The sequence below is a fragment of the Synchiropus splendidus genome, chromosome 12 (genome assembly GCF_027744825.2).
Source record: "Synchiropus splendidus isolate RoL2022-P1 chromosome 12, RoL_Sspl_1.0, whole genome shotgun sequence".
NCBI classification, from domain to species: Eukaryota; Metazoa; Chordata; class Actinopteri; order Syngnathiformes; family Callionymidae; genus Synchiropus; species Synchiropus splendidus.
In genome coordinates, this window is record NC_071345.1 from 16,668,330 (window position 1) to 16,696,127 (window position 27,798).

The window sequence follows — 27,798 nt, forward strand, 5'->3', positions numbered from 1 at the left end:
CACAGCGTTGCTTGGTCACTTTTATTGAACTGTTGATGCTTTAACAAAATAGCACTTTGTTTTCCAGAGAGAAATGTGGGAGTAGATGTTCGAATGATTTCTCGCTAGATCATCTAAAATCCAGAATCTTGACCAGCCCAGCTCGGAGTCTGAAAAAAAAAAGAAACAAAGTCTGAGAAAAAAAAAATGTGAAAGCACTTTCCAGCCGACATTTTTCCCTTTCTTTTAGCGTGTCTCACGTGTGTTCTGCCGATGACGCTGGGTGGCTGTGAGAGCTGACAGGGACCCCAAACACCCAGCCCAGATGGCAAGCAGTAAAAGTAAAGGAGTGATTTGTTGCCTTCAGGACAGCAGGATGTAAATACAACTGCAGTCTCCTTTGTCCAATTACAAAAAAAACTTCTCAATGAGGGCCGTTTCTTCTGCAGTAAAAGGCAGACACGAGTCAATCGGTGGCCAACAGTTTAAAGGACCACCAGTTCAGAGTGCAGCAAGTGGGACATGAGGGTCACGCTCACCCTGAAGCGGCGCACGGTCAACATCAAAACACATTTAACTGGGATGACTGGACCCTCAGCCAGACATCTGCAGCAGGTCCTAAGTGCAGTCAACTCCAGGCTTTGACTAATGTTCACCAAACGCCAGTGTGAGGGTCCACCTTATTTACGCTGTGGTGCTGAGTCACCGTGCTCAGGCCTGGTTTTATGGTTGTTTGGAATCTACCTTGTCATTAGGCCTTTGAAGAGCAAAGGCGGGATGAAAGCGCTAGCTCTGTTAAACTTGCTCTTACTGGCTGATTTCGTGTAAAGAGAGCTTTTGTTGATGGTTGTTCATCAACATTCTTCAGCCTTGTTCTTCTGAGCTGATCATTTAAGGGGCTTTGAACTGAGCTCATGCTGACCTTCTGATCGGTCAGGAGGACAAGTGCGTGCCTTCCAGCGACAGACCGCGAGCGCAGGTGCGCGCGTGTCATGGCTGTCGATGCACAATGCAGCACTTTCTCACCTCGTTCCTTTTGCTTTGGACCTGCTTTTTGTCGATGTTCATGGCCAGCATTTGGCTGCGGAAGGAAAGGCTCTTGGTCTTCTCAATCACCTGCTGGTAAGGGGAGACGGCGTTGTTCCCCATGACCACATGGCCCTGGAAATAGAGACGAGTTAGAGGGCAGATAAGCATGTGGGCTGTTTCAATCACAACATCCAGAAAACACTCCGCAGCGCCACGCGTTCCCATCGCATTGTGCCACATGTGGGTAATTCTATGTCATTCTGTCACAACTGAGCTATGATTTGCTGATTACAGAGAACTGTCGGGATGTTTGTGACAAAACACGCAGCGTGGTATGACAACGCAGACCTGACACCGGTGAGAGCCGACAAAACAAAATCATCTTGTTAAACATTCAGCGTTTCTCAAGTGCCATATTTGACCACTGGGATGATTCGTGTCCAAAACTGACAATGTGAGTGAGTGGGACTTTGTCATGTTTTGGAAGCAGATAAAGCATGGGGTTTTACTACTTCACAAGATTCAACTAGTTAAAAATGCCAATGTAATACTCATCAGCATCTTAAACTTGAACCTGAACCCGTGTAAATGTTTCCCTCAATAACTGCAGTGACTCCATGATACATTGAGTATATGTCACTGAATTCTTACCAGTTTAGAGTCAATCTTAGCATCCAGCCTGGCGTTGCGGATCAGGTTGACAATCCACCGCTCTGCCTCCTCTGGCGGCATGTTGAGCTTGTCTGCCAGCATGCTGTTGACAAAGACATGACATATTAAAGACACAGCAGACACACAGGTCATTTGTAAAATGAAACTTCATCTTTGATGTATTCATTTTTGAGACTGGTCACATTGGGTCATTCAACGAAATTTCCATTTCATGTGCTGATTTTCGCGTAGACATGCATCTCTTTTCATTTTTAGTATTTTCTTAAACCAAAACTTAAGAGTGTGAAATGCCTCACATAGAAAACACTTTTGATTAGGGAACATATATTACCATAAATAATAACTTGTCCGATCAGTGTATAAGCAGCATAACAGGCAGCGATTCATCACCATAAAGCAAGAATCTTGTTGGGCCTGAATGACCACAGTGACAGATTTTCACTACACAATATCCCAATGATTATTTGCGGTAAATAAGCAAGTACTTTATAAATGGCTATTAAAGTCAGAATGACACTGATCATCTTGAAATGCTCATAACAATAATTTCAGCATATAAATAGCCATTACTATCTCAATTCTAAATGTAATGTTTTGTAATAAAAAAATTACTACCATTTCACACATGAATTAGACTATTAGTTTGAAGAGAAAGGGTTCTAAATAAATGGATAAATAAAAAAAAAAGATTTTAGTAAAGATGCTACCATAGTTTTATGCTTTGCATAAAAACATAACTCTTTTGTACTGTACATTTATTATTGAACATTCTTAAAAATAAAATGGATCTAAAAAGAACTATGATAAGCCATTTTATAATGCAATGATGCTTTTCAAAATCTGTTTTCGCAATTTCGTACTTATTTACATATTTTCTTTTCATTTATACTCTATGTATATTGTATCCCATTCAGTGGATCTTCTTAGTTATGGGGTGTTAAAAAATAATGACACTCTGGCCAAAATAAATAAATAAAAAGGATTATATAATTTAAATGTCTTTTTTTGTTTCCTTTCATACGTGACATGGAAATGGCAGATGATGTCAAGACTGTATCTTGCACAACAAAAAACAAAAACAAAACACCACTGGTCTCTGCTCTGATTTGGTGAAGATTCCATATTCCTCTACAATATTGTCGGACTTCTGAAGCCTCAAACTTGAGCGGGGAAAAGAAGAACAAAGCAAATTGGTGAGAGTTAACAGGTTTTATGATGGATGATTCACATTAGCTGCCAAATGACCAGTCGCTACGTTCACTTGACAGTGTTAATAAACGAGCCGCACCGAGCGCTTCAGGCAAAAAAGGTGTAGCATGAAACGCACTCCTGAAACACTTCTAATGGAGCTTTAAATGAATGGGACTTTGATTTACAGACTCGCGAGGCCAACTCAATTTGAAGCGCTTTGTTGTGGACCACAGTGCGATGAATTCTCGGCACACTCGCACAATATTGTTCGCCGGTTGCATCTGGCTGCCGCCGCACGGCGAGCCTGACCCGCGACTCGCCTTAGAGAACAAGTACTTTGCTTTAATAGAGCTGGACGTGGATGTGTCACGGCAGAAGAAGGGAGGTTTAAGGGTGACTGGCATTCTTTGATCCAGAGCCTTCCTCACTGCAGCTGGCTTCCCTTGTGCCTTTCAAAATAACTAGACCCCCTTGATACCCCCATCAAGACTCCCTTCCCCCCCAACATTTCCTGCCCCTTCCTTTCGCCTGACCCCCACCAGCCTTTACGCCTACCGCATTTCATATGAGGGACTCAATAAATATCCAGAGTCAATGTGCCCACAAACGCCACCGCCCCCTCTCTTACTGCGAAACCCCTCCTACAGGTGGAGAGCAGCAGGTAGCTTTATCAATTCATTTTTTAAAAAGTACTGGTGTTATGGGACCTATAAAAACAATTGAGCCCGCTAATGATCACTTCCTGGTCCATTAATCACATTGGGTTAGACTCAATGCAGCAGAGCGGTAACTGAACTACAGTCTGCTCGGGCTTCTCACGCCATGGACCTACAACAGGTCCCAGCATCATTACTGCCATCAACTGTCGCTCTCAAATCATCTATGGAGTGTTCATGAGGAGGGATCAGTGAAAGCCACTGCCGCACCTCAGACCTGGAGAAGCCCCATCAGATATCTACACCAAACATTTTGTAGACAATTCTCGACATACAACTCAAGACCGAAAATCAAAAACAAGTTGACAGGAGACGCACATGTCAATGTGCAACTTTATTTCTCAATACACATTTTCTGTCAGAAAGTTGAACTAGAAAATGCAGCCGGCACTCTTAAGTCCCCCTGCTGACATTTCTGCTTCCAGTTCCGTGCTCTAACATGGACTTACACCATTCCGAATTCGGAAGTCATTGAAAAATGTATAAAATTTAATTAATCTTCTACCATTCGTAGAACTAGCAGTATGATGAAACACGCATTGCATCTATCATCTTGTTTGCAAACTCAGAGGGAACATGTTGCCAATGAGGTTATATTTTAGTCAGCACTTTATGAATGAATCGATGTTGATTTCAATCCCTTATATTTAGTCTCTTAGAGATACAACTTGAAAAGAGAGTACGTAAATGGAATTTACAAGAAATGAAATGATCTCAATTTCCACTGCTGGTCCTGTTTGTAAAAGCTATGACAACAGCAAACAGTTTTGCACTTGCCCTTCACTGTACAGCCAAGACTGACCAACAGTCTGTCATAGACATCTGACTTTCAACATCATTTTGTGTTCAAAAAATGAAGTGTTTTTTTTTCAAAACCCATTGCCATATGGTATCTTATGATACTTGGATATCTGGTATGAGTATCGATTTATTAAATTTTGTCTATATTTGTTCAGCCCCATTCTGAAGTTCCACCCAGGTTTAGGATGGTTAAAAAGGAATCGCCATTTACTTGCATGGCTTCTAACTGCTGTAGCCCACACTAGTATTGTAGTCAAGCTCCAGTTGAAACAAGTGGATACAGAGACCATGGCCGAGTCTTTGACTTGTCAAATCGTAGAATATGATCAAATCACTAAAATAAAAATAAATTCAACTGACACCTGAGGCGGCACAGCACATTTGACACTGAACATTATGGTTAAGAAAGCTGGCGACAGTGTTGAAGACATTGATAGGACTCACAGCTTGTAAGCTACCATGAGCAGGTTCTAAACCAAAACCATGGAAGTTTTCCTTCTCAATTTGAAAGCGTAATTTGTTTTTCATGCAATTATGTGAAATAAGCTCCCTGTCGGCGTACAGTGCTTTTCCAGATTCCATCTGTGTGAAATGTATCACAGCGTATCACGTGGACTGGTTATATGACTGCGACTCAGTAGCGTTGACCGTATTGCTTGTCGTTTCTACAAAGTGGGGGCACATGTCAGTCAAGTCCAGGTCAAACGCAATGATCAAAACAAACATGATCTGGTTTCCTCGCCAGCAGGTTAGTCTCACCCTTCACCCCACAAAATGTGATCTTTGAGACAGAACACAGGAACAGTGAATGCCCAAAGGGTCCTGGATCATGGCTTGTACCAACCAAAACCCTTCTAATCTAATTTATAATAGCAAGTCTGGTAACGTTTTACTCTCGGGAAGGACATTTGTATATCAGAGGAGGTCAAGTCTGATATCCTTATTGTCTTTGATGCCAACTACTTCTGCTAAGACTCTGGAGCGCAATATAAAAAAGGAAGGGGAAAAAAATAAAGGGCAGACATGAAAAAGGGACTGTGCGAGACCCAAAACAACCAACACCATTGACATCCTTCGGCCCTTAAGCCGAGCAGACAGCTTCCATGGCTGGTTTTGTTTTACACAATCATGATTCTATTCCTCTGGGGAAGAAGGATCACTTTCATTTCGACCCTTCGCTGGCTCTGGCTCCTGAGCTTTCGACTTGAGGCTAGGGGAGTCCTGTGGGTCTAAAATCCCGACCTCACAATCACAGAAGGGGGCGAATCATTGAGCTTTGTTCCAGAGGAGGAGGATGGGAGATCCTTCTTAAAAGTCCCCCCCCCCCTCTTTTCTTAACATGACTGACCCAAAATGAATGCATTGCTAAATACTAACATATGATGGTGTTTGGGAGGCTCCTTGGCCATTTGGAGCAACCTCACTTTCGACTTGGGTTAGAATTGATTTTTCAGGGAAACCGAAATGATCGTGTGGTCGTTCTAATGGCTCAATTGTGAGGTGGAAAGATCTTCTGCGTTTCCTCCAAATACACAAGACACGTCTTCCAACTACCAGCGAGCTGTTGTGTATAAATGCTATCGAGTGATGAGAGGAGGGGGGGAAAGTGTCCAAATAATCACGCCTCAATCATTTACTTTCAATGTCGGTGGACACGTGTGGATATGAGGTCAACGTTGGGTCTTGCCACTAACAGATTTAAAGAAAGACTAAGGCACTAAGTACAGCTTAAAGTGGGGAAACAACTAAATTAAAAACACACTTGGAATACTGAAGGAGTCTAGACAAAGGATGTGTAAGAGCAATTCCATTGCCTACAGATCTTTTCACATAAGATTTTCTGGCAAAAAATAACTCAATTACAACTTCTGAGCTACTTTTGTCTCCTAATCCGGGTAAAAGTCAGGCACCAAAAAAAAAACGTTGTGAAACCATTAGGGCCAGCAGCTGTAAAAATGTCCTCATTAAAAGCAGCCATCTAATTCCTCCGCGATCTCGCATGGGTGCGGAGAGTGGCCCGGGCCGGCGGCTAATGAGTTGGAATTTGGGCATTTATCAAAAATAGGAATCCGATGCCAATCGTCACAGTTCTGCTGAAAATAAACACAGAAATCCATAGAACGGCATTCAAGACATGGACGTCTATTATGAGTTCCACACCAAACCAACCTGAGGAAACAGGAAAAAAGGTGGAAAGCTGAAAAAAAACATTGCAGCATGACTTCCTCTTTCAGTGTTACCACTAACCTTTGCGGTCCCTAACAACTAAATGGATCCAATTGCAGCAAGTCTGCCAAAAAAGAACCAGTGCTCCTAATCAATTCCAGACAATCTGCAACTGGAGATTTGGACAGACCCTGATCATGTTCCACAGTTCAACCTTGAGTGCAGACCTACATGGCTCTATATAGCGGCGGTGCAATCATTTTTGTGTCAACAGAACCAAGTTGTTCCCTCTTTTCCACTGAGCATCCAGCATTTTGCTGGGTGTCTTTGAAATGCAGCCTTTTGCATGTTTGGCAACCGGAATATTTCAGAGGGAAAATGATCCCTGATGGCTTTGGGAAATTTGCACTGCAGATGCAGGATAACTAGAGTGCATGATTGATCATGCGGACATCATAGAAGAACACACTAAGCCGTCACTGTCCATAAAGGCATCCATTTCAACTTCCCATTCATTTTTATATAAAGTTAATTGTCCGTGTGCCACAATAGGAATATAAATCAAACATACAAAAATGTGATTATTGGCCAATGAAAAATGTTCCAGGGTGTTTTCAGATGAACTACCTTTTCAGTTCAGTGATCAGTCCATTTATAAAAAACAACCAGCCCAACACAGACCAATAACCATGTGGGGAAAACAGTGGTGTACTTGTCACTACAAAATACTGATCACCAAAATACTCGCAACCTTCGGTCAATTAAAGACATTCACGTGTGATGAAATTAAAACCTTGACCGGCACCAAGGACGTCATGAATCTGCCGACAGGTGGTCTGAAACTTCAAGTGCATTTCATAACCTATGGAGACGTGGAACCAGAAACATCTCTCTGTGAACTATCCAGGGGTCAGTCTCGCCTTGCTAGCAAGGGGCAATAAACACTTATCTGGGATCACAAAGCCTGTAGTCAGAGCTTCCTGCTGGCTGAACGTCTAGAGATAGCAAACATTGCTTCCTGTGTCGTTGGAAGCGGCAGGGGCTTGTACAAACCCGATGCTGATGCATTGATGAATCCTGCAGAAGGTCTCGAAGATGAACAGACGGGCGTTCTCGATGAAGTCCTCAAGGCAAGCCACCAGGAAGAAGTCATTGACAAGAACCTGGAGGAAAGCAATACAAGTTGATGATATTGTCCACATAGTGCATTTCGAGAAGCCATGATTGATGAATATGAGTTTCTTCCACAAAAGGAATGAAATATTTCCCCGTTTTCATGGGTATTCCTAGACGTGCCCTTTCTTTGACACATTCAGGAACAAAATACTTGACAGATTTCTGAGTTTCTGTTTCCATCTTCTGGACTATGGTGCATATTTTCAAGCGTTTCATTGACACGTCACCTGTGCCTTGTTACAATACGAACTACAGTTGAGTGCGGGCGCCTTCACACAAGGGCAGCTGGTCTACTCGTCCATCTTCGACGTCCCAGGGGAGCTCCAGTGTGAAATGCTCACGTTTCTCAGCGTTTTCCACATTCCATCTCTCCACTATTTCACATCACAGACCTCGGGCTTCAAAAGTTCAAATGTTTAGAGAAGTGCTATCAGCTCAAGAGTTCTGCTCGAATAAATCCCAACTACCGAGTGCTATCAGGACTCGCACACAGCAGCTATGACAATGGTTATCTCACGCTGATAAACTCTGAACAGTTGAGCCTCCTAATTACTCTCATCTGGGACTCTGACCGCAGCCTTTACACAAATTCAGAGAGTCTGAAGAAGCCCAGTTTGCACACACACAGGTAGGCTAGAACCTCCTATGACATGAAACCAATCCTGCATCTGCCAGTGATTCAGAATCTAGGTAGAATGAAAAGACCACTGGCTTATTCACAAACGTCAAACCACACTTTCTTAGCCTGGAGTTCCAGCTGGAATAACTTGATAGGTGAGCGAACCGATGACAGCAGGGATGAAAACAATAACAATTTTCAGCCATTATACCAATCAGTAAATTGATCGGTGCTGGTCTCCTCACCGACGTGATGAATTACTATTGCTGACCATTAGAGCTCATCACATCAGAGTATCCATTTACATCATTCAATCCACACATCGCAAAATCTTCGCAAAAGTTCAATACCAACTTCAAAAGCATCCATTTTGGGAAACTGTTTGCAGACCATTCCAGGTGATGCATTAAAGGTGCCGTTTAACATTTAAGGAACCACCCACCTCGCTCGAGCGAGGTCAATAGCCGTTTGCTGTGCCTACTGGACTTGCTCCGATAAGACTGACAGGTAGGCCGGTATTACAAGCACCTGGAATAACTTGGGCTTTGACCTGAAAGGTAGTTTGGATTGAGCATCTGTTTCAACCACAGCCGTTTGTAAACAGAGCCCAGCGAGGGAGGTCAAGGCCTGACAGAGTGTTCCTTTAAAAGTGCACGCAAGTGTTTAACAAGGTTGGTGATTGAGGGCGTGTGTCATGTCTTTGCTGAAACAGGATACAGCTCTAATATTGTTGAGTGTTGGTATCATTTGGAGACGGCCCCTGGAGGCCAATTCACAGGAAAAATCTCATTTACTCTTCAGGCATATTGTTCAGTCACCCTGCTTACAGGGGGCACAACAAAATACAAACCAGTTTGATTACAGCCTTCCAACTTGCAAAGGGGTAATCGGAGATGTATTCCACTTGCTTAGAAGAAATTATAATGAAATGGAATTTTCAGTTAACTGCAGCTATGATTTATAAACATCTGCCCCTGCAAAGACGCCATTTGATCAGTCCAGATGTTTCTGATTTTCAAGGCTTATCGTCAGAAGGCAGAGATGAAAAAGAGCCCGAATAACCCTCAACGCTAAGCTTTTATGCTGCGGCAGGTCAAATTATCGAATCATCGGGGAACACCAAATTACACCGTGTGTGCGAAGAATGAGCCCTGAGATTAAGTTACGCACAAAAAAATATACAAGAGGCATCCGGAGTTGGAACACCTGTCGTGTGTGTCGATCTTTTTCCAGTGATTGTCGCACAAAGAATCTCTCTGGGAAAGGCGTTCATGGATCAACCAGTACAACCACGTGAACCTCGAAGTGAACTGAAAAAGGCATTTATATTAAGGTTGAAAAAATATTAATACTTGATACGTCGAACATCATATCCAGCTGTCGTTCTGCCAGCTGCAGTAGTCAGTGCGGCAGTGCCTTACCTTACTGTAATATACTGATTATTGTTGTTACTGTGGTACCGAGGCCAGCATCAATGCTGTTTGCAGGGTTTCCGCTACATGTGAACGATTGTGGTGCTAAACCATGGCTTAAGTGAGAGCCGCCATGCCTTCAGAAAAATGATCTGTTTTTAAAGATGAATTGCTTTTGAAGTCATGAAAACAAGGTAGAAACAAGCAGACTGCACATAACACATCATGGAGGGGTACACGATCATGGTTGTTATCTCCGTGTTTTTAAAAGAAACATACCAAAATAACCATTATGACTGAAGTAGGTTGCTAGCGGAACTTCAACACTTTTGTTGAAAAACATGTTAAAAAGGTTTAAAAATCTTATTAAGTTTGGAATAATAGTATTGTGACAACCTTAAATTATATGCACTATTATGTACACTAGCAGCTAATTCTCGCATCATACTGTGTCAGTTTGTCCTTCGATTTCAGATAAACTGAGGTAAGTTTCTACACTTGGGAGCACCTCAAGTTCTGATATGGCCCCACTGCATTAGCCTGATGGCTGATAAAATCTTTTCAATAATGTTCTTCACCACGTAAGCAAACATGTTCCAGCAACCAACATATTCATTTTACTCCAGAAACACATTTCTAGCCAGCCATCTTATCAAGTGGCTGATCCACTTGAAACCATCGTGATATTGAATTACGCATCTTTGGAAATGACTCCCAACATTAGGGTAGTACATTCTCATACTCCACAGCCCAAAACCCTTAGTTTAGTGTGCACCTCAGAATCAGTAGACAATACTGTCCCTGTGAGAAGATGGCTCCGTTAACCCGAGTGGAATATGTTAATCGCATTATCTTGTATTAGGTCATGTCCAATAATCAGATCATTTCACTGCAGTCTGCTTTGTCATCAACACACAAAAGACAATTATGACGGCAGCACAACTCTGAAAGACCGAAAGTTCCAGTTATACTCAACTCAGTAAATTAAAACCGAGGGGATATGACACACATTTCTGCTAAAACTAGAATCAGGGGGCCTTTGTTGTAAACGGCAAATGTGATGTCTCAATTACAGACCATCGTAAAAAAAAACTGACTCAAACCTGACTCAGGGTGTGAGTGTGCAAGAGGACCTTTAAATTTGACAGGACAATACAAGACACAGGCTGTCAGTGTTCTGTCTGGACAGGACCAGGCACAACTCCAACCATTAGCAGGGGCTGGCAGAAGGTCAGAGATCACATGGTTGCAGACAATGTTTACAACAAAGTTCTGTTTAAAATTTCAGCAGGTCTTCGGACACATTAGATCATCCTGAGCCTTGTAAAACTCCCTTTTCACATTTGGGGAAGAATGGTGGGGATTACTGGAAGTTTCAGAAAACAAGCGAGGCTTTTACTTACCGACTCACACTCCCTCAGTTTCTGCTGAGCACTGTCAAAGTCAAAGTTCACGTACAGGCACTCCACAAACTCTGTAATTGGATCTTTGTAGGTGTAAGATTCCTGAAAGAAATTACATCTTGTAAGGACAAAAAAGACAACAAGGGCATTTATTTCACTTATGCCAAAATGCTTCTGCATTATAAAGGTACAGATAATACTCCTGAATCACACTACGCTACGTGGCTGAAAGCCAGCCACTTGTTCTTGTCGACCTGCGAAGTATGTGCAAACATCACAGGCTAAAAAAAAAAAGAGGTCTGTTACCTGCTGTATGACTTTCACCAGATCCTTCAGAACCTGCCGGCGCTTCCGTACATCCTTGTTTGTAATGACCGCAGTGGTCAGGTAACGCAAGATGTGAGGGCACATAGTCTGGATGGCATTGAGGTACCTGAACGTGGGACAAAAGCAATCACTTATTGCTGCAATGTAAGCAAAGACATGATCTTTACAAGGACACATAATAACACTGTGCTTTCCAATTGGGCCCCTGACATTTGGGTGGAATAACGACAAAAAAAACCCTTTGAAGCCAAATGGATAAATGTCCTCAGAGGACCCCACGCCGCCGGGTATGGGTACCAGATTTAAGCGGCTGCTTTCATGAGTATCCAATGAGCGAGAGGGGAAGAGAAAGGAAATTTGACGAGAAGATCCATATCAGTAATCAGCAACCGGCCCGCGATCTAACCTGAGCCAGAAGGGGCAGCCTTTTCCAAACTGGCTGTAGACACTGAAGACAAGACAGCGCTAAAAACAAATACAAATCACATACGTCTGGACAATCGCCTGGGATAATCGGCACCAGCTGTGAGACCGCAGTAATAACACAAACGTAACAAAACAAAAATAACGATTCACCTATCTTGCTTTAATCGCTTTATAACCAGAAGCTATTCTTCAGTCTCGGAATAAAGAAAAGTCAACACATGCTGCAATGAATGTCCCCAATAAAATCTTTATTTTATTACTATTGTAATGATCTGTGGTGTGTTTCTTGTACACAGGGTAAATCGTTCATATGGGATGTTGCCCAAAAAACATTAGCGTTCCTTCTTTTACATGAATTCTTTCCGTGCAATAGCTGTTATTCAGAACACACCAAGTAAAAAGATTTTCCTGGAGCATTGTACACTAAATTTATGATGATATTATGATTCGATAAAGTTTTTGTCTGCATTCATTGGTCTGTAAGTACTTTTCTGAACATGTTATGTTGATGAATGAACGTGAGAATGAACAGATTAGGTTTTGGTGGAGTTTTGAAGTTCCATAGGGAATTGTGGGACAAATAAAGGCCATCTGATGTAATCTAATCTAATAAGTGTATTCACATGTGTTGCCCTTGCTCGTGCAGCTCTTTTCCTGCGTTGCAACTTTAGAGGTGCATCTACAGACAAATGTAGGTTGGCGACAGGCAACTATAACCGACTTTTACATTTGTTGCCAATGGCTTCATGCGTCGACTAACAATGACATTATCACATTTTTTTTCAATTTAGCATAATCTGCAGTAAGAGGGGAAATGGCTGAGCGTGTGGGACCATCACTCTCAAAACGTCGAAAGTACAACAGACGGAGACTAAATTGAAAAGCAACATTTGCCTTACCTTTAACAGCACATTATGTGCAACAAAATATCAAATACAAAGTTTCAAAACATTCAACACCATACAAGGACATAATGGTCAGTTTTTTTTTTATTGTTTGTCAACCCATACATCTCATATGCCGACAAATCTTTCAGATAATCTGTCACTAGTTGACTGTCAAATGTATCTTTAATGGGAGCCCTAAAACGTAGCTATGAAGCTGAACAAGCCTAACATTAAATCTAAACCATTGCCCAAAATATGACATGGATCAGGAAATTCTTGTCGAGTAACGGGGTCACTGTTGGTGACCGTTTCCAGGACTGAGATCAGAGGACTTAAGCGTTGGCATTGCATGATGTGATCTCATTGCCAGACATTAACAAACGTGCTTTTCACTGTACAAAAAACACATTTATGAGGAAGCACTTTGTCGGCTTCTAAATATACAGTCCTTGCACCTGAGCCAGCCAAGGGTTGAGGGAGACCTGAAACGGCCCACTCTGAAGTCCAGAGGACCACATGGTCTTGAAAGAGAACCGACAACTGTTTAATTAGACGAAACAATTAAAGGGTCAGGGGACCTGTGGCAGTTGTGATGTTGAGTCTAAAAGCAGCGGTGGCTGTTTGGCAAAAAGTCAACCAGGATTTAGAGAAGCGCTCCCCCTCTCCCTCTTTGTAGTAGACTCCTGCGGATGACCGCAGAGCAGCGTCCTGTGTTACTGATTAACTTACACCTACTCACTCTCTGAGGGGGGTGGAGGGGGGGCTCCAGTAGCAAGAAATGCTCCATGAGTCAATGTTCCATATCTGGGGAACTTCATTCTACCCCACGTTAGGGATTTCCATTCCTTTACTCAATGTGCATAGAGGCAAAAAAGTGTTGCCAAAGATGCAGCTGAGGCATGCAGCCAAGAACTCACATATCGCTCAAATTTCTTCCACCGGAGGGAGCGGTGGGAGAATACAGAGAAAGGGTTCTTATTTCATGTTTTGTTGAGGGGGAATATGTTAAACAAGTGGTGTGGACTTTGTTTTACTGCTCAGTACTAGTTGGATGGTTTGTACCTGCCATGTCAGGGAAGAGGTATGATTTGGTCTGAAGGAGTGCAGGCTTCATCCAAATATCAAGGCTACAGTCTGTATCTGCTGACTGGCGGGACAAGGGAGGTCAAGTGTGGAGCTCAAGGCCAGCGACTGGTCACTCCAGCCAAAGGAAGTTCTGGTCAAGAGATGGGAAACACGAAGCCAGCCAAGCCTCAGACGAGAAAACATGAGGTTTCGAGGCTGTGAAACTGCAAAGCACACAAAACTACCTCAGTTTGTCCACACAGATGGCTGGGTGAGGGTTTCATGAGTAATTATTGGGCTGGCCTCCTTAATCACCCGCAATAAAATTAAAAACTAAGTAAAGTTCATGGAACCAGACATTTCAGTGTGCTGTGTTGTGGTCGCCTGTCATACTGTCTAAGGAGCCCAATCATCTGTACAATTATACGAGCCTGCAATCAGAACAGGGGGTCGGGGGTAAAGACATTAAAATAGGCCGTGTGCAAATCTTAACACAGTGTATAAAGTTTCCGATCTGCAATACACATGGCCCCGTTCTCGTCTTGGAGAGTAAACAGACCACACGAAAACACACACTTCAGAAACCACTTTAAAAATACCAGCAGGGTTCACGAAGAAGCCCAGCGTCCAAATATGTGCTATTAAAGTCAACGGCTTTCTTGAAACGCAACATAACTGATCTTTTATCTTGATCCCTCTGGGACCCAGAATTATTTACAGATTTAAAAGGCACAAATATGGCGTCCATCATGTGACTACATCGGTCTTACGTTTAATCCAAGCGAGTTAAAAAGGAATATCAAGCACCTCCACTTGTTGGGTTGGATTCATTAAAGTATTAGAGTCGACCAAACCATGGTCAATTTCTCACCACACTTGGTGATGGGTTTGAGATTGAGCCATCGGGTGAATTGAGGTTGATTTTTCTCATCACAGCACAAGTTCTGACTTCGGCCAATTCTTATTAGATTGTTTGGTGTCGGATTTCAGATTCGACACCAAACAATATATATATATATATATATATATATATATATATATATATATATCTCAATATGCCAGCAAGGCAGTTCTACAGCAGAACTAAGTCACACTTCAGTATTTAACACAAATGTTTAGAAAGAAGTCGCTCTGTATATGCATCAAAACTCTTATTTGTAAGCATCAAAATTAGACCTTCATTAGGATGTTCTGATTCCAGACAGCTCAGAGATATGTAAAGAAAACACACCCCTGACAAAAGCTCAGGTAAGGAGCAGAAAATGTAGTCGCTTCAGGATTACTTACTGCGGCTGGTAGAGGAACAGCTCAATAATGTTGTCCCTGCCTTTCGGGTGGTTGAAGAAGACAAAGAGCGACCAGTGAATGAGCCACGTTCTCTGCTGCAGCGACTGGAGAGGAGAGCTCACAGACTAGATTGGAAAGAAGAAGAGTCCGTTTTTAATTTGGGCTTGATGCATTTTTAACTTAAGTAGATGTCTGGGGACAACTGCAGCTGGTGGTGTAAAATAATGGCATGTCAACACCTCCACTCAACACTTTCACTTGTCACTATTCGGCATGACTGTATAATAGTTATTCTTGGATGGCAGTCAAATTAATGTTTCTGGAATGGGAAGAAGCTAGGATTTTTTATTAGCAATAAAAAGAAAGTATTCACTGAAGAGGTTAAAATCTATGGAAATCCAGAGCCAAAGAACTTTGTGGAGGATGTGCCAGTATGACACTCCGCGTCTTGCAATGGAAATGAGGCATCGTATTCGGAGAAGTGGGTAAACACATACATTGTTATCGATGGTCTCCCTCAGCCTGGCAAGATCCTCCATGGCAGCGTCCCAGTTCTGCATCAAGATCTCAGAGGCCAGTTTACCCCACAGAGAGTTGAGGGCGTTCCTGTCTGTAGAAGGAACCTTGGAGAGGAAGCAAAGAGTTTTGTTAGAAATCACACTTGGAATCTCTTTTGTGCTCAAAGCCAAAATCAGATGAAGAATCTTTTCATACTGCTTGGTGGCAACATAGAGGCTCTGTGGCGTAATGTGGTCAGGTTTTTTTTCACCCTGGGTAAATGAAATGTTATATTCACAGGGAATGAGGCATGACGACATGAGCAAAGCCCGCTCAGTTTTTATTAAACTTTAATACTTGCAGATTACCACATTATGTTAAGACCGCACCAGCACCGTATGTGCCAGTCATGTGGGTGACAAATTTGCTCGAAATCAGCTTGGCATGCCAATTCTGCTTCTTCGCATTACAGACGATTGGTGCAATTTCTTGCATCGACAAATGCCTTTGGACAATTAACATAGCAATGAAGTTACTGCCTTTCAACTAGAGATTCTAGGGCGAGACTCAAGAACAAGAAAGAAATTACAGAAATGACAATTATGTTCCTCAGTCCAGCGAAATATTCAAATAGTCACTCCAGACAATTATGAGGTTTTCTCCACCACATACATGGACATTATGTGATCAGAAAAGCTTGACATCCAGGTTCATGGTTTTTATTATCGATGAACAATTTCATACGAACTTTCGTTTATGACACTAATGGCTATCGCAATAATGCAACCGTAATTTTCCAATTATAATCTGCACCCTTTTTATCATGGTTTATATAATATATGGATTTTTACAGGTTAAAGAGCATCATAGCATGCGTGTTATTTATCATAAAACACTTAGAATGCGCTGCTTTTACTGCGAGACCGCAGCTCCGCCAACAGACCCAATCTCCCAAAGGACCGGAGATGAGAAGCAGCAGCTGAGAGCGGCTGTGGTGTCGGAAAACTGTGCATTTTTAACACTTAAAAGTGCACTTAAATGTTCAATGTGTACCGGCACATCTTCTATGTGCCGGCACTTGAGGCATATAGACCAGTGAGACGTACACAATGAAAAGCACAACTTTCCTTCTTATGTTCATTGGGCGCAGCTAAAACTCCGGTGCGCTCTATAGTCCAGAATTTACGGTAACACCAATAAAAAGACTTGAATGATAAACCGCATTGCTCAACACTACTCTCAGTGGTAGTGAAACACAGCTTGCGTTGGAACAAGAGGCGGCCAATCACCCTGACAAAAGGACATTTGGACAACACCCTGGGGCCCATGGGAAACTCTGGGCCACAACAGTTCATGATAACACTAAACAGCAGGCAGAGTGACATGAGTCAAGCAGGAAGTTGGGGTGGGTGAGCAGACAGAGAAACCTAGTTGCTAACCACACGCCCCCGTTCGCAGTCAGGACAACCGCTCAAGCCGACTGTGAGACCAGGCAGATGTACAAGCAGAGGAAACACTAAAAAAAGAGCAGGTTTCCGGCAAAAAAACGCTGATATTGGTCAGACCATGAGGAGGGTTTTTTTTTTTACCTCAGAGCTTCCCAGAGAGTTTCCGTCAAAGAATTGTCATCAGGGAATAGTGGGGAACGGTAGGTAATCTCAGCGTAATTGCTCACTTTCACAGAGAAAGCACAAAACTTCACCTCTCACACATGAACCCCTGAAGTGCTTCGATCACAGAAGACAGATTACAAAAGATTTGTGGATTAAGTGCATCCCCTCTCAATCCTGGTTGACCACAAGCTCACTATGGAATCTTTAAGTATTTACGCACACAAAAAAATCCTCACACTGACCAGTGGACATCCAAGAAAAGTTGAGAAAGCTGGGTTTTCCAGCAGTTACTTTATGTTTCCATTGGTTTGTGACACAGGCCCATTTTCGCTGACTGACCAGCAACAATAAATTTACTGTGCTAGAGACTCAGGAGGACACCCTATCTTTATTCTTAACATTCAATCCCTGCATTAGGTGATGATATGAATAAGTTGCTCTTTTCGGGCTGGGCCACTCTGTAATCGGACCTGAGCCAGGGATTTTGCAAGCCTCGCTTCCTTTGTTTAATTGACTGGGTTTCCCACATTAAGTGACTTTATGGAACTTCACTTCTCCCAATGCATGGTGGGACAGAGAAGAACAAGCACCCAGTGAAGATCAGATTTATCATCATTGAAACAATACAGAGACTTTTGCCACATCAGAGAATTTCAAAAGTTGGTTTATAAACAAAAGATAGCAGCAACTGAAACCACTGGGTCACACACACCAGCCTACATTTCTAGAATCAAAACCTTTTTGCCCTTAGCTCATTTGTGTGTAATGAAAACATATTTCACGGTTACCTTTCTGTTGTTTAAATGAATTCTGTCCTCTGACTCGAAACTAATGGGCAATCGCTTCTCCCGACCAAAAACCTACTTTATTCAAAATGTTTTTAAACCAATTCCATTTCACTTTCAAACACAAGTCATTTTTGTTTAACCAATTATTGATCTCCGGAAAATTAAGTTATTTCGAGACTTGTCCTCATTATGTCATCAACATTTACCAAATAGGGTAGCACTTTAGCGTATTTGGGGACCAAAAGAGGAAGCAGGTTGAGTGAACAAAAATAAACGTATTAGAACAGTGTAGTGGGTATTTGTCCTTCATGTTGCTTTAATCAAATTACTAGAGTTGCCACGATAATTGTTCAGGACAACTTCAGTGAAAGCAATTTTGGTTTATTTGGATGGCACAGCAAAGCCATAAACAAGTGCTGTTAGCAGAAGTGGGGTGAGGGGGTGAGTGTTGTGAACTTTCTAAGACTTTTCTGTAATGTATGTTTGTTTGAGACAAAATGGAAAAAGCTTGGCCAAATTACTCATGCCATCGCAGATGCAACTCTTCCTGCTCCAAATGTGTGCAGATCATTGAAAAACACATTAAATGAAGAGGCCAAGTGCTTTGCGTTAAGAGGGTTGTTTGTAGTGACGAAGGTTCATCATCATGGGGCGACTAAGCCAAGTTTTTTTTTTTTATTCCGGCAAGGATATTTCAACAAAGTGAATGTGCATGTCAGGCTCAAGTCCCCATCTTTCAAAAGATGCAGGAGAGTATTAAACGCTGACGATTCAAACAGGACAAGATTGACCTAAACCATTCCAGAAATGCAAATATTTAGGAGCTTGGCTGCTTTAGGAAGTGCTGATGTATACGTTTGAAGGTGAATATTTCTTAAGTTCACTTGCAGCTGCAGAAAACTTTGAGCTGTTAAAACTGTTCTGAATCGATGGGAGATGATCCATTATTATTAAAATTATTATTATTATTATCAATTTGTTTGTTACACTTGGAAACTGCAACGTCTGGCAAATTGTAAGCTCGCATTATCGCAACATCCCAGGCTGAGTGAAGTTGACAAGTTACGCACTGTGTGTAAGAGACGTTGGGGGGAAATACAGTAGCAATACGCAACTAATCTAAGACACTACACTAGCTGTTTCTATGAGTACTCGTACTCATAGAGTGGCCACCAACACCACAAAATCGATACCACTTTACTGCAGCACATAGTTCCTGAATTTCAGTTGCTGACAATTAAGTAAAATTTGTGTTTGTACTGCAGCAAAACTTGTGGCCCTCACCCATGTACAAGAAAAACATAGTAAGGAATGTTGTTCAAATAAGGATATATAAGAAAAAATAATAAAAAAAGTAATTCAAAGTAACCATGTGTAATGGTGTAAGAACTCAGTATCGGTAAGCACTCAAAGCAAGTACTCGTACACTACTCTCACTAATGGAAAAAAACTGGTATCGGTGCATCCCTCTTAAAAATGAGTCTTTGCACCTGCGGAGGGTTGTCAGGAGGATGAAGACATGGATGCCAGAGAACACGCCACCATCTCACAGCCACTTCACAGAAAATCTTAAACCTGCAGTGTGTAATGACAGCAGTGCTAACTTAAGTATAGAAGACCGTTCTAGAGGTGGTTATTACAATGCAGAGATTAACTTGTGTGAGATGAAGATGAGAACAGATAAAGAGGAATAAAGGACGAGAGCTGGAATGTATCTGACTCGGTAATCTTAGTCGAATCATAATAATAATAATTGTAATAGTATCGTGATACCGCTAACAATGCACAGTCCAAAACCTGTTAGCAAGGCTCAGAAATTAAGGCCGTAATTTCAGCCAACAAAGCAGGTATGACAACCTCCAGCACTGATGATGAGAGATGAGTCACCATTTACAAAAAATATCAACTGTGAATTGAATGAAATATCATCAGTAGGGCTGGCAATATTGAAAGAGGATGTGCCAACGCTGGTGAATCCATCATCAACACTGACAACAAGCAAATATCACAGCAGCAGAAAAATAACTCATACAGATGGTTCTCGGGGCCAAAGATGACAGACGAACGGACTGTGCATCTGATGGCAGATTATATTGTCTCAGTCACAGTGAAAAAAAAGTAAATCAAACGTCTCTGGCAAAGCATTACAGGGAGGTGGACAAAGTGAGTCAATTCTTGGATATAGTGGGAGCAGTAATGTTTCACAATACAAAAAGATTGTCTTGCCTGAAGTTGCAAAATGAATTGTGCTGTATAATCCTCGGATCATTCATTGTCGATTTCTCTGAAGTCATTTTAAATGAATGGATCCTGTTGCCTCAACACACACTAACATGCATGGCACTGCTGACAACTCCAAACACAAGAAGCTCAACAGATTTCCCTCATTTACTGCAAAGCAATCTGTCGACTGACATAACACACGCAGATCTGAGCGATTGCCGGATTTAAATGCAAACTCATTATTTATTAAACAGATCCCAGCGATTCTCTTAAGTGTCCAGCAGCTGAAAACACACCTTCACTGGATGTAGGAAAAGCTCAAACACATGAGAAACTAGGAATCAAATTTTTTAATTAAATAATTCCGGGATCATCTGAAAGTCTGTAAGTATTTTGTCATCTTTCAAATTCCCTCGGGACAAGGCCGCCGGGCATTTCCACTGATGACGTATTTTTTCCCCACCACCACTGATGTTTGTGGTGCATCTTATCCACAAACATGCAGGTAAAACAGAAGTTTGATGGGAAGAAAATACCAGAATGCCGCCGCCCAACCACTCGGTCGACGGACATTGGGATGCCATTTCTCACAAACTAAAACGCTGGAGGTCATCAGTCGCTAGATCAGGGGTTCTTAACCTTTTTGATCTCAGGGACCACCTTTACCAGAACAATTCACAAGAACATTCAAGGAATAAAACTGATTCATTGCAGGGAGTACTGATTTCATTTGTGATCAACAATCATACAAGTAAACAAACCAAAACCTTGTGAAATGACACATAACCATGTGATCAGCACAAAGATATTTGTCATAGAAAAGTCAAACCAGCAGCAGAAGCAGGTGCAAGTCATGTTCATCAAATTTGATGAAAAAAAAAGTTGATACAAACGGTTGCGAGAATTGGAAAAACTGTACGTCATGAGTGACACTCTACTGCCACCATATGTGGCAGGTGTATCTTGCGTTAGCGTGTCTGGTGGAAACACAAGGGGGCACTGTCAGAAAGAACTCCTATTTCTCTCACTTTTGAAAGCAGTGATTTAGCATCTAAATGAGCAACCATAACACTGGGCTGTACTTGATTATAAATCTCAGCGCTTTATCGATTAAATAACCTCAATAAATGAATGATAAAACTAACCACTTTTGTACCAATTCTCACACAACTATCACCCATATATATCTTAAATATTTACGTCCAAACATGAGCCAGTTATTTGATGCCCAGCATGCACAGCACAGACCACAGCAAATAAGTCGTGACCAGGGACTCTCTCAAATCAATAATCTGTCTAGTGAGGCCAGCTCTGTGAGGAGATTACAGACATATGGAGTCTGCCACTGATCACTTAGGTCTGTTTAAGAGGCTCTAGACCTAAAGCAGCAGTCTCTTCCTAATACAGGAGACGTGCAGGGAATTGAATGGGCAATGACGTAAGCTGTTCACATTCAATTACTCCTAAGTGTTCCATTCCTCTTCTAAGCAAGCGTCGGCCTGTTGGGGAATAAAAGTCATCTGGGAAACGTAATGCAACCTTCAGTTGTACTGTGTCAGAGGAGAGCCTGGAGTTAATGTAGAAAAGAAACAGCGAGAGACTGTCGGACAGGACTGCACACTTACCAAGACTCTGAAGAAGTAGAGGTATTCTGCGGCTCCGGAGTAGTTGCCGCACTCGTACTGAAACTTGGCGTATCTGTACAGCGTGTCCAAGTACTCCTGGCGGAACTAGAAGTCAAATAAGGTCGTGTTAAATGTAAACAAGGAGCCGTATTGCCAGAGCCAATGCACAGATTGAGAATTAATATACAGCCACACTGCAATTACGCTGGTTAAACAATACAGGAAAAAAAGTGGATAATTATATTCCACTAAAGCCAAACACACTCAAGAACAAATTCCAGTAGGAATTCAGCGCAGATGTCACCAGTCTATGACAACAGCTTCCAGAATCGTTCAACCACACTTCCATACCAAATTCCTTCTGTCACAAGACATCTGAGGGCTCGAAGGTATGCGCTGCCAATTTCAAATGACCCAAAGCGCTACATCAGAATTCAAAGCTGAACTAAATATAACCAGACCTTTTCATCAACCTCATTTCCTTCTTTCAAGCATTGGAAGATCTTGACTCTAACAAATAGCCCGATGTAACCCCAAAGCCCAGCTTGCTATATGAATAAAAAGATATGGTCTATAATATTGGCTTCAAATTTTACTGTAGTATTTGCATCTCTGAAAACCAACGGCAAAAGTATTTAATGAAAGCCAAATTCAGTTGGGTTTTCAGTGCCTACAGGCATATGAAGTTAAGGAGACCCCAATGGAGAGACACTTTCGCCTCTGATCGGTAACAGTTTGGTACAAAACGACTCAGTCTATTATGGACTTGCTTCAACAATCGTCTTATTTAACTGTGGAAAGTTGTGAGTTTTGGAAAGTTGAGAAATCAAGCACAAATCTCATTCTCTAAAACTCAATAACTTGTGTAGCATTCCTGAAATGCTTAACTTGCAAAAAACAGCTGCTGAACATCGAGGTGTGCGACCTGTTGGACGACGCTGCTTTTTAACCACGCAAATCTTGTTTTCTACTTGAGCGCCAACAGCCAAGGACGAGTGGTTAAGCAGTAATTATGGCATCCTGACCACACTGACACCATTTCTTATTTGGAAGTGTGGCGCATTTTCGAGGCTACATACCAAGGACACCACATCATTATGGCTGTTTTATTCACCAAAAAAATGCTGCTGATCAAGTCTTGAGTTCTAAGTTCAATACCGTAATATGAGAAGTATTAGCGCTGAGCACCATCTACACAGAGCAGAGCGTCTTCTCAGATCATCCAAATGTCTGACTGTATTATAAGATCAGGCACTACGTCCTCATTCAGTGGCTGCAGGTGGCACTAATTTTTAAATAACTAAAATAATAAATAAAATTAACAATGAAACTTGTTTTTCTTGGATTAATTTTACATTTTTGACATTTGAATCAACCTATACAAAGTACACTATATATATTTTTTTTTTTCTTGACACCAACTGTAATAAGGTATCGCATGGAAAAACAGTTTGTCAAAGGATGAACTGCATCTTTTTGCTGAACTTCCTTTGAGCCTCAGCCGTGTTGACCAACACACTTCAGACAGCATGCAGTAACTTAGAGTAAGAAACCAAACATCACGGTAAATATAGAACCTCCGGCATTCTTGCGGCGCAATCCACGAATCGCGAGCTGCTCCATTTATTCTTAACAATTCACCACAGAATGTAAATGTCCACAGAATTTGTGCAAGCCATACAAAGCTTGAAAAGGACTTTTTCGGTAAGCAAATCTGCAGCGGCCTTAATGTGTCCCCACCCACAGCACCCTTAAAACAACTACAAGTTCACACAAAAGCCATGGGAAAACACAATGAAGTAGTGAGATGTCAGCAGATGAGGACAACTTACGTTATGCTTTTCTGCCAAATATTCGAAGAGCATTGGCCCATCTCTGTGGAGAAAAAAAAGACATTTGAGACCCCTAAGGGAAGCTACTTTTTTTACTAGAATAAACTAGGTACCAAATGACATTTAAGAATTATCAAATTCGGAACATCATTACAAAGGTTATTCTTGGGTGAAAGAAAATATTGATAAGCAAAACTAGCGTGATTCTGGCAATACTACAATATGGTATGTAGTTTGTCCACTAGAATGATATCTCTATGCTGCTACAGTGATTAACACCACAAATGGCATCCATCTGTAAAGAGTTATTTTGATTAAGGGAGATGTTCTTTCCTCTGTTGGACTTGGCAAACTTTAACTGACAGTTAACAGTGAGAGACAGAGTTCATAAGAATAAACTGTTTTCATGAGCATAACTCAACTTTTCAACTTTTTTTCCCCCAGATTAAAATAATGGCTCGACTGAACAAATTACTGCAGTTGCATCGCAGTATGTTGTGTCATCATTCCAGTATCAGAATACATGTTGAAGCTGCCAATACGCAATCCTGGTTATACTCAAGAAAAAAATCAAAACAAAGGATGTGATTACATTTATTGCAGCACTTTCTACTTCTACCTTAATGTGAATCATATGGGAAAGGAAGTCATCCAAAAACGTACAGTTAAACTGTCTATTTTATTACAGGTTTTGAGTTATTTAGCTTAAAGTTAAGATAACCAAGACTTTTTTTCCTTATTCAAAAAAATAGTGGTGATAAAAAAGAAGCATTACCTTGTGGATTGCATCTGCCTTGTTGTTTCTGGATCCTCAAACATTTTAACAATAGGTTCTGTCTCCGACTGCAGCTGTTTCAGTTGGGCCACAACCTCTGTCCTTTTTTCCCGCAGAGCTGAAACATGGTGGATAAATGGCAAAATTATACACCGCATTCATTGAGTAACCAAACAGAGTGTGAAAGTAAAACAGGAAAACAAGTTTGCTTACTTTGAGGGATCTCGCTTTCGGAATAAAGGCTCCTGTAGACATCCATGGCAAAATCCACCATGTTGGTGTCACTGAGGAGCTCCAGTTTTCCTTTGTGCAAGTCTTGCTCATCGTAGATCTGAGGGGGTGGAATAACAGTAAATCAGCTCCAACGCAGTTAGATAGATTTATAGGGATATGTTGTCTAATGAAGTTGAGTTTTTATTTGTTTCATTCAAAGTCCTTTAGATCATTGAAAGGGTTGACGCTGGGTTTTGTAGTAGGTAGAATCTCACACAGCCTTGCCCATTAATTTCCCTGGTGTTACTGAGCCTGTTGTGCCATGATTCCGTCACTAGCAAAGAGATTCAGTGGGTTTGTTTCAACCTCTGAAGAAACTTAAAAACTCACTCAATTTTAACTTATTACATCTACCACGTATCTTTGCACATACTGTTACGTTTTTTTTAACCCTTTTTATTGTTCATTATATAACCGCAGCGTAATTTCATTCTGCATGACAAAGAAATCTGAATCTGTTCAGAAGAGAAATTACAGACGCATCGCCAAACTTCAGTCAGATACACACATTGCCATTCATATTATTCTGTTGTAAAATAAAGCTGGAATTTCACAGCGTGTTCGACCACTGACTTCATTGGCAGGGGACAGAGAGACAGATGAGTGGACACCCCATTTATAGAGTCCAACCCAGTATCACCCCATAACAAGCATATGAAATACAATAAATACATGACATGCATTGTAGAAACTTGGAGGTGCAATACACACCCAGCAACTTTAATAATTGTGTGTGGACTGGGTGAACATCTTACTTTGAACACATTTTAGATGAGGGAACTCAATGTGTGATGAAGGCGAACAATGGAGACTTGTCTGTGATTCATTTGCTGTTGCAAATCATTCCTTTCTTATTCCTGGGACAAATTGTGCTCAAGTTGAACAAAGATGGGGCAACATGGTTTTTTTGGGGTGAAGTGGATTTTATTTGCCACATACCATGCTGTTCTTTTTGTATTAAAAATGTTTTATTTACATTTGGAGTGTGTATTTAAGCAACCCGGGGTAACATTCATTATGGGGCAAAAAACACAGCAAAAAGAGGATGATTCCAATAACTGCATTGTGTGCGCTGTATATAATCAATAATCCCTACAGTCTGCATTTCACATGCTACACTTTGCAGTTAAAATTCAAATACAATTATTCACTGCTAGAAAAATATGACACGCAGACTGCACGATAAACTAAAATGATATGTCTCTGGTGTCTTCAGACCATATAGGGAGTTTAGTATTATCACACTGGAAGCGGCCATTACAAGCTCAATCGAAACTTGCCACCAACCAGTCCTGATGAATAACAAAGAAAATAGTTGGCAGAGCGAAATATACGGAGCACAAATCATCAACTGCGCCTAAATGCTGAATATATAGCGTTGTCTCGTCACCGTCGATGAAAGAAGACTGTGGATTAGGAGCAGAATGTATTATAATATATTGCGGTGGGATCATTATTAGGGCAAAGGATGAGCCCGATAACAGCTGCTTGCAAATAAACACAGTAGAAGGCGCGGGAAAACAAATCCGACCGAGAGCGTTCAGGTAGTTTTGATATTGTTCTGTTTTGAGGAGTATTAACAACTATAGGCAACGCTTTTATCTTGAAATCAGGATGTCGAACAGGGCTAAAAGTGCACCACTTTACAGCGCATGCGAATGTGAAAACCGCGTGTAGCTTCAACAGCTCCTTAAAAGCCGCACACCGTTCATGAAGTCCAACAAAAGCATGGGATGTGTTCAGCTTTGAATTAATAACTCACCTCCTTAACGGACAGAAACTCCAGAAGAGGGAAAACAAGATGACGATCTAAAAAGTGGGCGATTTTGGTGGTGAGATCGTACTCCGCCATGTTGCTCCGACTGAAAAGGAAGCGGAAACAGAATTGCTGCCGCTGTGTGAGCATACGCTGACCAATCAGGATGCCCCGCATCACAGCCAATCAGAAACGGGGAAAATACCCGGACAACATAGACAGAGAAGTCGGCGTGAAGCAAAAATGATAATAAAATAATAATAGTCGTGTTGTCTCACTCATAAACTTGGAATTTCATAACATGACACCACACATCAAATAATGCATTGTAATACATAGGAATTTCAAATATTTGATTTTGATATTTGTTGATATTATGTATTTGTATTTAGCTAGTTTTCAATATTACTCTGGATAAAAGACTTCAACGATCAGATGTAACTGAATGATAGTAGCACACAATGAAGCATGAAGGGCATCACACAGACGCAAGCTAACACAGTTATACACAACCAATGTTCCAAGTGGGAATAAATAAGGAGCCAATATTACTGTTAACTGTTCTTCACTCTGCTCCTTTTCCAAATTGACTGGTCTGCATGGAAGATATCAATAATGTTACTTATTTAATATCTATTTATCATCATATATTATCATCATATAAATGTCAAATGTAATTACAATATATTAGAGGAGATTGAAATAAACATTCATTAATATACATCCCCTTCCACTGAGTCGACATACTGGCATGTTTCACTTGGCTAGAATGAGATGAGTTTACTTGAGCTAGAAGCTTGGGGACACCCTTGACAATCTGCCAGTCATTCACTTACCACATATGCAGAAATTTGTTAACCGGCACACTGTGGTCAGTTAACTGGCACAACTGCTGTTCGCTATTCTAACCTTTAAAGTCAATACAGGAGGGGTTTTCCTTAAAGTCGTTTGCTTTTATTTAATAATATTACAGTATGGTATGTCATTCATAAGCCAAATAAAGAGGCTATTTGTTGCAGTATTTAATATGATTTTTTTTCCCTCCAGCCTCCAAATTTCTCAAATAGGCTGCTGTATAAATAAGCGAGGTTTCTTTTTGAAATAATTTAATGGCAATTTAATAATGATAATAATGAACTTCCTCTGACCAGCCCACTAAATTTTAATGAAAACAATCCAATAATTGCACTTTCCACAAGCAGAAATGTCTTTGCCGTTCAATTTCATATTTCCACGGTGCCCATGTGTCACCCATACAC

The 27,798-nt window shown here is 41.3% G+C and overlaps 1 protein-coding gene across 1 annotated transcript; it reads right to left on the reverse strand.

Moving 5' to 3' along the window:
• Positions 1 to 27,415, reverse strand: eif3ea (eukaryotic translation initiation factor 3, subunit E, a). The gene is made up of 14 exons (XM_053881782.1): positions 27,376 to 27,415; positions 26,546 to 26,645; positions 24,724 to 24,841; positions 24,511 to 24,628; positions 23,736 to 23,778; positions 21,904 to 22,008; positions 15,654 to 15,779; positions 15,157 to 15,281; positions 11,471 to 11,597; positions 11,165 to 11,266; positions 7,608 to 7,717; positions 1,660 to 1,762; positions 1,006 to 1,140; positions 1 to 149 (listed from the first exon to the last, which is right to left on the reverse strand). The coding sequence occupies exons 1-14, from the start codon at positions 27,378 to 27,380 to the stop codon at positions 114 to 116; spliced, it is 1,353 nt and encodes a 450-aa protein (XP_053737757.1). The 5' UTR covers positions 27,381 to 27,415; the 3' UTR covers positions 1 to 113.
• Positions 27,416 to 27,798: the final 383 nt, after the last annotated feature.

Coding starts and splice junctions, on each gene's coding strand:
- eif3ea (XM_053881782.1), bottom strand. Junction 11,267..11,470: donor TGGTGAAAGTCATACAGCAG/GTAACAGACCTC, acceptor AATTTCTTTCAG/GAATCTTACACCTACAAAGA. Junction 150..1,005: donor TCCAAAGCAAAAGGAACGAG/GTGAGAAAGTGC, acceptor TTTTTTTTTCAG/ACTCCGAGCTGGGCTGGTCA.